This window comes from Notolabrus celidotus, chromosome 12, assembly GCF_009762535.1.
Source record: "Notolabrus celidotus isolate fNotCel1 chromosome 12, fNotCel1.pri, whole genome shotgun sequence".
Lineage (NCBI taxonomy): Eukaryota > Metazoa > Chordata > Actinopteri > Labriformes > Labridae > Notolabrus > Notolabrus celidotus.
Window position 1 is genome coordinate 1,264,578 of NC_048283.1, and position 14,760 is coordinate 1,279,337.

General features: G+C 43.0%; 1 protein-coding gene across 5 annotated transcripts in view; it reads right to left on the minus strand.

The window, feature by feature from the left end:
• The window catches only part of bbs9 (Bardet-Biedl syndrome 9), a 123,097-nt gene that overhangs the window by 30,481 nt on the left and 77,856 nt on the right, over positions 1-14,760 (minus strand). For all 5 annotated transcript variants that reach the window (XR_004633385.1, XM_034698556.1, XM_034698554.1 and 2 more), the window contains exons 15-18: positions 6,664-6,804; positions 5,971-6,066; positions 5,576-5,748; positions 5,319-5,471 (exon numbers count right to left, since the gene is read on the minus strand). Coding sequence is in view for 4 of the 5 variants with exons in the window: in XM_034698556.1 (XP_034554447.1) it covers positions 5,319-5,471; positions 5,576-5,748; positions 5,971-6,066; positions 6,664-6,804 (563 nt within the window). In the remaining variant the exon portion in view is untranslated. The remainder of the gene's footprint in view (positions 1-5,318; positions 5,472-5,575; positions 5,749-5,970; positions 6,067-6,663; positions 6,805-14,760) is intronic.

Consider the following 14,760-nt stretch of genomic DNA (forward strand, 5'->3'; position numbering starts at 1 on the left):
ATCCAGTCAGTTATTTGCATTTAGTTGCTGTAGAAAATACAATTTAGGGGGAAAACAACGTATTTGGCATTGTTTTTGATGTAAGAATAATATTGTTTTTTTTAATTAATTAATCGATAATTGATCGTTAACATTTCCAAAAATCGATCACGGAAAATACTTAAAATGTACATCCCTAGATAGTATCTAGATCTGGATTTTTAAAAGTGACACTTATTTTTTCATTCAAATGATGGGCAGGTGTTCATCAGTCTTTGGATGCAGAAAAGTTACACTTTTTAAATTAGTAACCCGATGTGATTGCTAAGATACGATATAATACGCTACAATATGATACGATACGGTGCAATACGTGCTTTACAATAGATGAGATATTATACATATATAGTATGACAATACAATACGATAAGGTACGGTATGATATGACCGATATAATATGATACGCAACGTTGCCATATGATACCACACGGCACGAACAGATACAAGACGATATGATACGATACGATAAAATACAATACAATATGACACGTTTGATATCATGGACCTGTCCTTCCACCCACCATTATGGGGAATGTAAGATCTGTCTACGATGAGGTGGACCAGCTAACCCAGCACCAGAGGGAATACTGGCAGAGTAGCATCATGCTAACAGAGCTCACACCGGACATGAACGCCACATTGGAAGGATTTCACCTGCTGTGGGCGGACAGGATACAGGAGAGCAAGACTGAACTAACTGGGGAAGAAGGCCAGCTCAGTCCTGGACCCTGTGGAGGTGGTGGCTGACTAGGGGTGCAACGGATCAAAAAACTCACGGTTCGGATCGTATCACGGATTTGAGTCAAGGATCGGATCATTTTTCGGATCAACAAAAAAAAAAAAAAAGAAAGAAGACAAGACAAATACAACTTTGTCCCTCTATTTATTTTGTAAAACACTTTGCCCATTAAATAAAAACAACATTCAACTCAAAATTTACTGCATGTGCAAAGCATCTGTGGGCCCAGTCCTGCCTCATTCACTGCATTTCATGGCATGGCAAGTGAAGGAGAAGAGGAACTTCAAAAGTTTCACTCCATTCTTTTTTCATTTGCTGATTTTTACCGTCCACTTTTCTTTGAGCAGCAAACTGAACACACAGTTTTCGTGCATTCTAGGGTCCTACAGCTGGCAAAGTGCCAATATGCAAACTGCTCCATAAACGAAAGTGAAAGTTAAATATTGCACTCGCAGCATTGGACTCTAAGTGACCCAGTAACAGCCTGTCTGCGTATCGTTGACATGGAGACAAGTCCTGGTAAACACGAAGTGATCCGACCAAAACACAGAGTGAAGGAATAACAGTTTGGGGGCCACAAATAGGCGGCCGGATGCGGCCGATTGACGGCCTCTGGTCTAGTGGGTGTGCAACGGAGTTTCATAACGTGGCTCAAGCACATTCAGCATTCACTGTATTTCACAGGGAGACCAAAATGCTCCAATACATGTGACTTCCAAGATGCAGGAGGGTTTTCAAGTCCTTCTGCTCCTTCACTTACCATGTCTACCACTGAGCTTGACGAGTGAGTGTGGATTACACGTGCGGTCATCACGTGAACACGCGCAACTTTTTTCATCAACCGATCAGCGGACCACGTCCGTGCCGAACCGTGGAGAGGCATCCGTACGGATCACTGATCAACGATGATCAGTTGCACCACTACCGGACATGAACGCCACATTGGAAGGATTTCACCTGCTGTGGGCGGACAGGATACAGGAGAGCAAGACTGAACACACTGGTGAAGAAGGCCAGCTCAGTCCTGGACCCTGTGGAGGTGGTGGCTGACTATAAATTCTTGTTGAAATTCTTGTACTGTACACCTTCTTGTTTGCTGCTGTAACTCCATGAATTTCCCTGTTGTGGGACGAATAAAGGAGGATCTTATCTTATCAACTTCTTCTTCAACCAGTTAGCTTCATGTCATTAGCACCACCGTAAGTATGGTAGGTTATTGTGTCAAACAAAGGTGGAACCACAGCATATAGCTGTATCTGTATTTGTTCCATCCCTGTTTTGAACGGATGCATCCCTGAGACCCTGTGGGTGCTTGGATCAGCCTATTTCCGCTGCAGGGCTTCAGTTCTCGCTACACATGGCCGGTGCTGAGCAAACGCTACATCTAGCATTTGATGGGATAGATATTTTATTGCTCCCAAAGGAAGTCAGGAAATTTAATTCAGCTGTGGATGTACGTTTCTTTAGTCTGCAGTTTATGAGGGTCAGCCTCGGTTCCTCACACTGACAGGATACGTTAAGCTTCAGCTGGCTGACTTCTATCTGCTGGTGTCTGCAGGTGTTTCATTTCACTGGGCCTTCATTTGATGATCGAGCCTGTCTCTTTAGATAACAGATTTCCTTTGAGCTCTGTGGTTTCCCTCTGCCTTTCATATACAACATCTACGAGGACTTTAACATTTAAGAGAGACAAATTAAGAGCCGGCTCCCTGATAGCTTCTCCTGGCGACAGACGAGCTGAAGCTGGGTGAACTCTGATTATTTGAGTTAGAGAAGCATTAAGAACTTCAACGAGCTCCTTCATTTCCTCTCATTAAGCTCCAGCGAAGTCTCAGGAACGTAATGTGTGTTAAATGAACGTGTAGTTACTGATCACAGCGACGCACTGACAGCTTCAGCGGCTAATGAAGGGATGACGTCACGCCGCCTCCATACGCTAATGAGAAGCTAATGGACGGTGGAGCTGACGACCCGCCAAGTCGGCTTCTAGTGTAAACAGCAGGAGCAAGGGACCATCACTTTGTACTTCACACACACACACACACACACATATAAACACACACACACACTCACAGTGATGCAGATAAACTCCACCCTCACATACGTCAAACTTAAACAAAGAGAGACAAAAGCTTAACGCCTGCTTTGTTTTAAAATCAGCTTCACACTGACCTCAGCTCAAACACACACACACTGACAATCACACGCTTAAACAAACAGAGTGTGTGTCTGTAACTCATTGTGTGTGTTGAAACTAATGTGACTCTGTATGTGTGTAAAAACTGGGTGTGAGCTCACAGTTAATCACCAAAAGAGAGGAAATCCATAAATCAGCAGAAAACAACCCTCACACTGTAAATCTACACTAACACGTCACCGCTGTGGGAGAGTGTGAGTGTGTGTGTGTGTGTGTGTGTGTGTGTGTGTGTGTGTGTGTGAGTGTGAGTGTGAGTGTGTGTGTGTGTGTGTGTGTGTGTGTGTGTGTGTGTGTGTGTGAGAGGTAATGAAAGACAGAAAAAGAGAGCAGGAAAGAGAAACTTTGAAATCCACCTCCAAGAGTGAGACAATGAGAAATATCAGATTTTCCACTGAGGTGGCACAAAGCTGAGCGAGCTGTGAGAGTTTGATTGTTAAAAAGAGTAAATGTTAAAGGGGACATATCACGCTTTTTTCATCAATATATATTGGTCTAAGAGGTCCCCAAAACATGTCTTTAAAGTTTATGCTCAAAAAAACACTTTGAAATCAGGTTTTGGTCTGCCTGAAAAGTCCTCTTCTTCATTCCTCCTCAGAACAGTCTGTTTTCTCTCTGACCACGCCCCCTCCGGAAGTGGATGTGCCTCGGCTGTCCAGCACGTTGATCTAATGTTTACATGTTGGCTGAATATACACGGCTGCTCACAGACCCGCGTTACTTCAACCCTCTGAATCTGATCCTGACGGAGAGGCGCCTGCAGCAGGACCTTTCTGAACGATTGGTCACAGATTTAGTGTTTCTTGTTGTTTTATTTATCAGTATGTCGACGTGTGTCTTGGTACACAGCTACGAACATGTAGCTATGTAGCTATGCTAACTAGCGCTAGCACTTATCCATGATAAATAAACATCATCCACTAGATCTTCAAATCTGCAGACGTGGGGAGTAAAACCGACCTCTACCAGAAAGGCAGCAGGACCTTTTATGAAGGATTGGTCACAGATTCTGTTTCTTGTTGTTTTATTTGTCAGTATGTCGACGCGTGTCTGGTACACAGCTACAGCTACAGCTACAGCTACAGCTACAGCTACAGCTACAGCTACAGCTATGAACATATAGCTATGTGGCTATGCTAATTAGCGCTAGCACTTATCCATAATAAATAAAAATCATCCACTAGATCTTCATATCTGCAGACGTGGGGAGTAAAACCGACCTTTGTGTTTATTAAGACAGCCTACAACTAGCATGCCTCCCTCCTAAGCTCCTTGTTAGCACACATTTGTGCAGGTAATGAAAAACGGAGGAGGGGTTGAGTTGTATTTTATACAGTCTATGGGCTGAACAAGCTCCGAGCTCTGACTCCGTGACAGACCGGATATTGTTGTTACGTAACAAAAACACTGAAGTCTGAAATGGCTGGTTTCACACACATTTACAGAAAGGTGGAGAAATCAGAACAGGGGCAGAATGGATTTTTTTCATTCTCGGGGGGTTTGTAGACAGGGACACATACTTCAGGTAAAGAACCATTAAAAAGTCCATTTTGCATGATATGTCACCTTTAAAGACACAACCTCGTGGGTCATGTGAAAGTTGAATAGAGGAGTTTAAGAAAGTCTTTGAGACATCAAATGAAAGATGCTTCAGTGTTTTGATAACAATGATCATCAACTGCTTCGGTTATCTCCTCTCTTTGTTGGAGTTTGACTCAGACTCCTCAACATGCACAGAGACACAAACCAGAGACTTCACAATGATAATGTGAGTCACAGCAATTTCAGAATTACCATAAAATTCAGTATACAAGACGCTTACTAGTATGCAGTGCTGAGGTGTTGAGGCAGATCAGTCTACCACTATTTAGCAGCTTTTCTCCTGTGTTAGGTTTTAAACATGCATCCAATGAAAGCGGTATTATCAAGCGCCAACCTCCAGTCTTAAAATATGAAGCCAAGTGTTAAAAACTGCAGTTCCTTGAGCATCCATCCGAGGAACTACTCTGTGCATGGAGCGGGTGCTTGCAAAACTGGCACCCTTGCATTTTCTTCAATCAAGATATTGCAATGTGGCGTTACTTCCATCGATATGCATTGATTTAGATTATTTTCAAGAAAGAACAACTCTGTATTTTAACACAAAGAACTCAGGAAAGACACAATGAGAAGTCATCCTCATCAGATGTTGAACCACCTCAACTTTCACACACTCGTCCACTTAGGATGACAGCTAACTCCTTCAATCACCCACATCCAGAACTCCTCTTTTCAACAATGTGATCTCCCAGCAAAGCTTCAGCATGTCTGTGTACCTGAGTGTGTGTGTGTGTGTGTGTGTCTGACCTGGCTGTAGGTAGCATCCAGCAGCGTGTCCAGGTTCTGCAGGGGTGCAGGGGTTTTGTCTTTGAACCGAGTCAGAAGGCGGCGTTGGATGGCTCTGAACTGGACGGCCCGCTCTGACAGCAGGTCCTGGTACTGTTGAGCGCCGACACGCAGCTAACACACACAAACCCCAACACACAGATGAAGAGTGAGATATCACTCATGAACAAACGGATCTTACCCATCTTAATGTCAGCAGCTTGTTTTAATATGAGTACCTGGAAGTGGTGGTCCACAGACAGGAAGTAGTCCTGCAGCGGGAGCGGTCCACTGAAGCTTTTCTTGAAGTCTTTGACTCCCAGTGTTTGGAAGTGACCGTCGACCCTCAGGACCAGCTCCTTCACCACCAACCAGATGTCCTCAAAGCTGTCACTCTGAAGACGGTACCGCTCTGACAAACAGATGTGCACAGATACTCTTTTCACAGAGGCTGGGATTATGCAAATATCACAACCCTACAAGCTCTGGTTCTTGCTACTCATCCCAGGTGATACACAGTTTAATATTCAGGCATTGCAAAAGATCCACATTTACACATTAACCAGATATCATGAGGTACATGTGTGTTTCATGAAAGTCGTGTTGATCATGTTTTGTCGTTTGCGTGACTCACGGGAGGTCTTGGAGGCCTGCACGCTGACTTTGCCTCCTGACAGGAACTGGAAAGCCAAACCGTTCCCGTCCTTATCTTCAGATTTAGCTGCAAACTCTGCAGAGAGACAGACAGACAGACAGACAGACAGAGAGACAGACAGAGAGACAGACAGACAGACAGAGAGACAGAGAGACAGAGGGGTGATAAGACAGACTATCACGATGCAAGACGCCAACAAAGGTGAACAAGATACAGTCGCACTCTTCACAAAGACACCAAATGTAAACCGGCATGAGCTTTCACAAATCCCTGTCCTCCACACAATACACACACTCAGAGCGGACAGTGTGTGTGTGTGTGAGTGTGTTTAGACGTCGGAGCTGCTGATTGTAGCCGATTATAAGATAAGTGAGAAACAGAGCAGAGATTCCCAGGGCTGAAATGCTCACACACACACACACACACACACACACACACACACACAGAAATTGAGAGAATCCCAAATAAATAAACACACATAAACACACTTGTTTGAATACAAAACCACACACACAGATACATAACATGTGATTATGTACACACATGCATAGCTACACTTCTCTTTCAATCTCTGTCATGCTCGGGTCATTTGTGAGTGTGTGTTGGTGTGTGTGCTTGTGTGTGTGTGTGTGTGTGTGTGTGTGTGTGTGTGTGTGTGTGTGTGTGTGTTACCTGGGAAGATGGAGGCGAGGTCGACAGGGGGCTGGTTGGTGTCCACGGTGATCTTGAATTTGGTGTTTTTGTTTGGAGATGACGGGACACACACCAACGCCAGAGGAAGACTGAACTTGAACTGATGCACCCTGGGAACTCCTGAGAAGAAGAAGAAGAAGACGGACCAGAACTTTGAAAAATGGAGGATCTTTTTATTGTCATGTTGCATGAGAACCTGGTTTTGTGAGTCTGATGTGTAGTTAGTCATAAACCAGGAGCGTTGTGGAAACCAGGACACGTGTGATTGTCTAGTTTTGGTGAACTTCACCGTCTACAACGCTCTCCAAAGAAACCCGGACCCACGCTGTTCCACCCTGACGTCTTGTTCTTAAATCATTCCCTTCATGTCTCTGAGCCACAGCACAGCCAACACCTGCTGTCAGCTTCCTCTGCCAAGGTTTCACATTCACACACTTCTTCTGTGTTATTTTGGTTTGCAGCGTAAACTGTTTACACGAAGAAGACGGAGCCACCGTGGCGTCAACTGTTGGACCGGCGAGCTCTCCCTTTCACAGTCAGACGGAAGTGGAGAGGTTGCAGCTGTGGAGGGTTGGAGAAACAGGCTGGGGTGAAGCAAGGTGCATCCATAACTTAACATGACTCTGATGATACTTTGGATGCACGGTTTGGCTCACTGAGGTATCTTTATAGAAATGTGCAGAGGAAGAAGAGGAGAACAGACTCCACAGGGTGTCAAACTGCATCTTTCAGGGCGTTTTACGTTCAGACTTATGAAAAGGTAGATGCACAATAAAGCATCCCTAGTTTATGTTTCTTAAATGTATCTCTGGTCCATAAGTCTCTCTGTGGGTCAGCACTCAGCACCAAACATCTCTGACATGTTTGTGAACCCAGGAAGACACTACGAACATCTGGGGCTGGCCTACTGACCGTCCCAGGAGTCAGAACAAAGCATGGAGAAGCAGCATTTTGTTATCATGCAGCACAGACCTACTCAACACACGCTGCTTTCTGTACTCCCTCATGGAGGCAATCCCATTTTTAAACCTTAGGTTGAATTTCTTTAACAACAAACTTTTAACATTTTGTCTAAACTCTAAGGAATTTTTTTAAAATTTCTATTAAAAAACTGAGTTTAAATGAAAAACCTTTATTCATTTAACTTTCTTTCTTTCTTTCTGGATCCTATATTTTTAAATACTTTATATTTTAATGCTTTTGTTTGTTTAATGTCACGTTCTTTTTCTCTTTACGATTTAACGTCATATTTTAAATTGAATATCTTCAAATGTAATGTCATATTTCAAATTTGATATTTGAAAACTAATATCATATTATGAATCAGATATTTAATGTCATATTATATATTGGATATTTCATAATTTACTGTCATAATATAAATCAGATGTTCTAATATTTAATGTCATATTTTAAATTGGATATTCTAAAATGTAATTTTATATTTTATATTGGATATTTTACAATTAAATTTCATATTTTAAAAATCTGAAAATCTGTTGGGCACCCTGCAGGGGTGTCAAGAGGTCTGAGCCAGTTTCTGGCTGCAACTCGAGACAGTAAAGATTCAATGTGTGAGTCTGAATCCTTGGGAAGAAGTTCTGAGATGGGGTGCTGGTGGCCTAGCGGTCTAAGCGCCCCACATACAGAGGCTGCAGTTCTCTTCGCAGGGGTCGCCGGCTCGATTCCTGGCCGGTCGACCATTTCCTGCATGTCTTACCCCGCTCTCTACTCCCCACATTTTTCCTGTCCTATAAAATAAAGGCAAAAATGCCAAAAATATAACTTAAAAAAAAAAAAAAAAAGAAGTTCTGAGATGAATTGAATGATTAAAGGTTCATTTCAGTTAAAGACAAGATCAGTTGTGAATCTGTGTCCAGCGAGACAGTAAGACTCTGCAAGTTACAGACTTCAGAGCAGTGAAGGGGGGGGCTGATTATTTAGAATAATCTCTCCTAATTAAAAACAGACTCAACAGCAACTGTCTTACAAAATTAGAGTCATGTTGTGTCAAAGAGGACTTCAAACTAGCGACAGAAACCCTTAACTCAGGTTAAAAATGAAGGGAGAAGTAGACTTCTCTTTCATCCAGTGGGCTCGCCCCAACTGGACATCTGAAAATGGAGATCATTTGGCCTCTACTGCGACCACAAGTGTTATAACTAGTCCAACTACCGATGTTGATGTCTGATTCATTGTGCGTTCTGTACCATCGTCCCTCTTTAGCTCTCCTCTCCACTTCCCCTTCAAGCTAACTCCCTCACAGCGAATCAAACCAGGTCAGCACATCGTTTTCAGGCTCTCTCTCCAAACAGCAGTCAGGTCAACATTTGTTAACACAGTCAACACTGCAGATATTCAGATTACACGAGTATCTGAGAGCTACACCGACACAGGAGACTCAACATCAACAGCGGGTTTGGAGAGGTGTTTGTCGAGGAGAAAAGGAAGTTTTTGTGAGAAGTCCGGGAGGAAATTTTAAGAAGAGAGAGAAGAAAAAAGGGACGATGGGAGGAGGAGAGGTAAAGCCAACTAAAACTATGTCCTGAGCTTAAGCAGTGCTGAGCTTGGCAGAAATCTACACTTAGCAAGAATAACAGAGCGAGGGAAAGAGAAGAGGGAGGAAAACAGTTGTTAAGAGGAGATGGAGCGAGAGAGCGAAACCGGGAGAGCCAACTACAGGAGAGGGAGAAAACCTGAGTGGTGCAGAAAAAGGAGTGGAAACAAACCAGCGTGAGAGAAAGAGGGAGAGAGAAAATACTATGAGAAAGGACAGCCGCGGTGGGAGGGAGGGACGCTTTAATTATGGAATGTTCCAGGTTATTACAGATATTAATAATTACCCTCAACTACCGTGCACCTTTTCATTCCATAGGTGCAATTATTTTGTGATTATGTGAATAATTCAATTTACTTTGAATACATGAACTGAGGCAGAGACGAGGAGAAGCCAAGGAAAACAGCAGAAAGGAGAGGAGGGAGGGAAAAGGGATGGAGTTTAAGAGTGAGACGGACAATGGTGCACTTTTAGTTAGTACAGTGCACCTTATGGCTGCTTGTGTTTAAATATAAGGCACAACTTTATGCACTAAAGGCCCACATAGATGCTGATTTCTGCTGAAAATGTCATGGTTCATGGAATGAGTCTGTGTCCTAATGCAAGCATCACTTTAAGTTGGTCATACATGCATCACAAAGCCTTTCAAATCTGGTATGATATCAACCAGGTACATCTTTAGAGATGCTCCCCTCCTGATACTGATTCTTGTCCTTCTTTTGCATCAACACCTACACTTGTTAACTCCTGATATTGGATATAGACTGAAGCTGGGGCTGCATACTTCAAAGGGGGCATTTGAAGTCTGATTATGTCACACAGGTGCATCACTTCTGTCCCAAAGCTCCTTCAAAATTCCTACTTAATCCCGGGTTCATGGAGGATGCATCCTTTGCAGCCCAACAGAGATTCAAATGAGATGACTCTCGAACAGGCAAGTGATACAAATGATAACAAGACAGAGGCCTTGAAATCTGAAATTAACTTTAAAATGATGGTGATAATAGTTAAATTGCATGACACCAGCTAGTGTAAGAGCAGGATCAGCTGGTGATGCAAACAGGATCCTCAGTAGACCAGAACATCTCCTTCCTGTTCATCTTGAGTGGTCTGCACAGGCTCTGAAGGCTCAGTCATTTGAAGGATCCTATCCTTGAATTTGAACACAGATAGAGCCTGCATCAAAATTCAGAATATGTTTGCAAGCTGCTAATTTTTGTTGGTGTTTGGTAGTTTGATGTAAAGTAAAAGTTGGTCAACAAGCTCCTTCTTGCACATCTGTTGGCACTGACATGTTGACTGTTGTGAATGTTAGCCTTTGTCTGTTTGGTAGTGTTGTTTATTTGACTAGCTGGTAAGCTGTAAGCTAAATTGTTGGGATCAATAAAGTTCTCTGAATCTGAATCTGAACTAAACAACATCAGCTCTCTAGCTTTGGCTTGGTACTGAAGCAGGTTCTTCTGGGGTGCTCGCCATGTTTTGGTGTTTTTCCACCTCTGCATCTGTCTGCACTGGTCTGCATCTTTCCCCCTCAGACAGCACTCAACTGGGAGATGCAGCCGGAATGCAACGGAGCGGATCCAGTGGAAGTTAACACATTGACTAGAATAGAAACCTATCAGATCCAGTGCTGTGACGGATCGGATACAGACTGGACACGGATCTGGTGGAATTTCTGTCTTTTAAATACATTTTGGGGCTTTTTCCTGCCTTCACTGAGTCGAGTCAGAACAGAGAAAGAGGAAGGAGCAGGGATGAGAGAGTAGGGAATGACATGTGACAAAGGGCTGGGGATTGGGGGTTGCTGCACCACGGATTTTGGCTTGTGCACATTGTGTAAATCGTTCAACCAGTGAGCTAAACTGGTTCCCAAGTTGCTAAAAGCCGGTGCAAACTTAGACACCCCCTCCAACTGGAACTTCTCTCTCACTTCTTCAGTTGCTGGTTGAAATTTTTAAACAATGGCAAAGTACAATGTGTGAGCCAGAAGTCCTGAACTGATTACGATTGGGGTAGCTGGAACTGCTAAAAAGCTGGCTGTTGCTCCCAAAGAATTTATCATTGTCTGTCAACAGCCAACCAGCCTCTCAGACACAGACAACTCTGGAAACATTAAGGTGTACAGACCGTGGAGGTAGACTGAGGTGACTGGAGTCCATAAATCACATATTTAACATCTATTTGAGTCAGTTTTCAAACGCCAGATATAAAAATATGATATTTGTTCTGCCTGTCAAGGATTTGGATCTATTTCACCCTTCCTTTCAGTTCCACAACCAAATGTGATGATATTGAACCCTTAAACAGCTGGATGGGGGTCCTAACACTCTGAGTTCTTCTGTAATGAGTGGGTTATTCCACTTGTTTACTGTATATCCATATACTTTACATTTTCAGTGGCTGTTTTTAAGCCCCACCGCAGTGTTTTTAAGCAGCTTTGACAAAAATCAGAGCAGACATGATGTACACCGTGATGGATTGCCTGACTCAGCCAGGTTTCAAGTCTATCCAACTTAAATTTCATAACACGCTGAAATGAATGAAACCACTGGCTGCCATTAAGGAAGGAAAAAACATATTAGGAAATCAAAACAGTGTGGTGGGCTTTGGAAAACGCTCAGCTTTATGGTAAAGTGTATATGATGTTTAGTGAATAGACAGGAGCAGGTAAATAAATGATACTCTGTGTGTTGGCACCGAGCTAACTGCACACTAACATGGTGTGTGTAGATGGAGATAAAGGGCGGTGAGTGGATGTAAGACCAGGTGTTAAAGGAGGAGAAACGGAGGGTGAGAAGGGTTGTTGAAAGAAAGAAAGAGTGAGGTGGAAGAACGGGAAGGGAGAGGAGGTCATGAGAGGTTGGGAAAGGCGCGGGGGAAATATTTTTCCACTTTAAATTCAGCATCGCCGTTTACAAGTCAGCACCGCGTGCGTGAGTGAGTGTTTGTGTGGGGCTGTAAATCTCGTCTTGTTCCACTGCAGACTTTCATCAGCAGGTTACACCCGTCTACCTGCATCACCAGCAGTGTCTTAAAACACAGACAGGACAACCAGACAGCAAACCTGCTTCTCATACTTCAACCGGTCAAGTCAGGTACAATAAAGACCCAAAACCTGACATGGACTCACAAACATCTGCCTAAGACTTTTATCCCCCTGATTCTACATGTATTCTGTTTTCCTTTTCCATATTGTGTTACAAACTGACCGCCAGGGATCCCTTAATGTTTTCTTAAGAAAAGGCAGAGGGCAATAAATACTTAAAACAACTTTTACTCAGCTCAGGCAGCGCTTAAGAGGTTTGTGCCAATACCCATTTCACCTCCGCTGAAAATCTGAGAAGAAATCTGGTCTGGGACCTTGGGGGGGTACTGATGTGGTTTACAGATCTGGTTGTAAATCTCCCAGCAGGTATCGGACTCGTTGAGGCAGCCAGGATGATGTCATTCATATCTGATATGAACAACTAGAAGTCCCAAAAAAGTTGGGACGCTCTGAAAAATGTTCACTCCAGAGTCATGTCTGTGTTTAATGCAGTGACTTCCACTACAGAGTCATGTCTGTTTTTAATGCAGTGACTTCCACTACAGAGTCATGCCTGTGTTTAATGCAGTGACTTCCACTACAGAGTCATGTCTGTGTTTAATGCAGTGACTTCCACTACAGAGTCATGTCTGTGTTTAATGCAGTGACTTCCACTACAGAGTCATGACTGTGTTTAATGCAGTGACTTCCACTACATAGTCATGACTGTTGTTAATGCAGTGACTTCCACTACAGAGTCATGACTGTGTTTAATGCAGTGACTTCCACTACAGAGTCATGACTGTGTTTAATGCAGTGACTTCCACTACAGAGTCATGTCTGTTGTTAATGCAGTGACTTCCACTACAGAGTCATGACTGTGTTTAATGCAGTGACTTCCACTACATAGTCATGACTGTTGTTAATGCAGTGACTTCCACTACAGAGTCATGACTGTGTTTAATGCAGTGACTTCCACTACAGAGTCATGTCAATTTTTAATGCAGTGACTTCCACTACAGAGTCATGTCTGTTTTTAATGCAGTGACTTCCACTACAGAGTCATGACTGTGTTTAATGCAGTGACTTCCACTACAGAGTCATGTCAGTTTTTAATGCAGTGACTTCCACTACAGAGTCATGACTGTTGTTAATGCAGTGATTTCCACTACAGAGTCATGTCTGTTATTAATGCAGTGACTTCCACTACAGAGTCATGTCTGTTGTTAATGCAGTGACTTCCACTACAGAGTCATGTCTGTGTTTAATGCAGTGACTTCCACTACAGAGTCATGTCTGTTTTTAATGCAGTGACTTCCACTACAGAGTCATGTCTGTTTTTAATGCAGTGACTTCCACTACAGAGTCATGTCTGTTTTTAATGCAGTGACTTCCACTACAGAGTCATGTCTGTTTTTAATGCAGTGACTTCCACTACAGAGTCATGTCTGTTTTTAATGCAGTGACTTCCACTACAGATTCATGTCTGTTGTTAATGCAGTGACTTCCACTACAGAGTCATGTCTGTGGTTAATGCAGTGACTTCCACTACAGAGTCATGTCTGTTTTTAATGCAGTGACTTCCACTACAGAGTCATGTCTGTTTTTAATGCAGTGACTTCCACTACAGAGTCATGTCTGTGTTTAATGCAGTGACTTCCACTACAGAGTCATGTCTGTGTTTAATGCAGTGACTTCCACTACAGAGTCATGTCTGTTTTTAATGCAGTGACTTCCACTACAGAGTCATGTCTGTGTTTAATGCAGTGACTTCCACTACAGAGTCATGTCTGTTTTTAATGCAGTGACTTCCACTACAGATTCATGTCTGTTTTTAATGCAGTGACTTCCACTACAGAGTCATGTCTGTGTTTAATGCAGTGACTTCCACTACAGAGTCATGTCTGTTTATAATGCAGTGACTTCCACTACAGAGTCATGTCTGTTTATAATGCAGTGACTTCCACTACAGAGTCATGTCTGTTTATAATGCAGTGACTTCCACTACAGAGTCATGTCTGTGTTTAATGCAGTGACTTCCACTACAGAGTCATGTCTGTGTTTAATGCAGTGACTTCCACTACAGAGTCATGTCTGTGTTTAATGCAGTGACTTCCACTACAGAGTCATGTCTGTTTATAATACAGTGACTTCCACTACAGAGTGAATGGAGCTTTAAACATGAAATGATCCTCCTGAAAGTAGGACCCAGGTTTACCAGCACTCTGACTCCAACATTAGAAATGAGGTTGAACGTGGATCTAAACACAGGAGTTCCTCTAATGGTGGGAGCATTTCAACAACTGGCTGCACTGAGTGTTTATTTAACATGAAAGTGAGCCTGAGGCTGTTAACTCTGCTGGTTTACATGATTGTGTTGCAGATAGATGAACAATAGTTGCGTCAGCTGAGTCACAGTGGAGGGGTGTCAGCACTTAAAAGCCTCAGTGTTTGACTTTAGTTCACTCACGTTGGCTCACAGTGTAACGTTTGG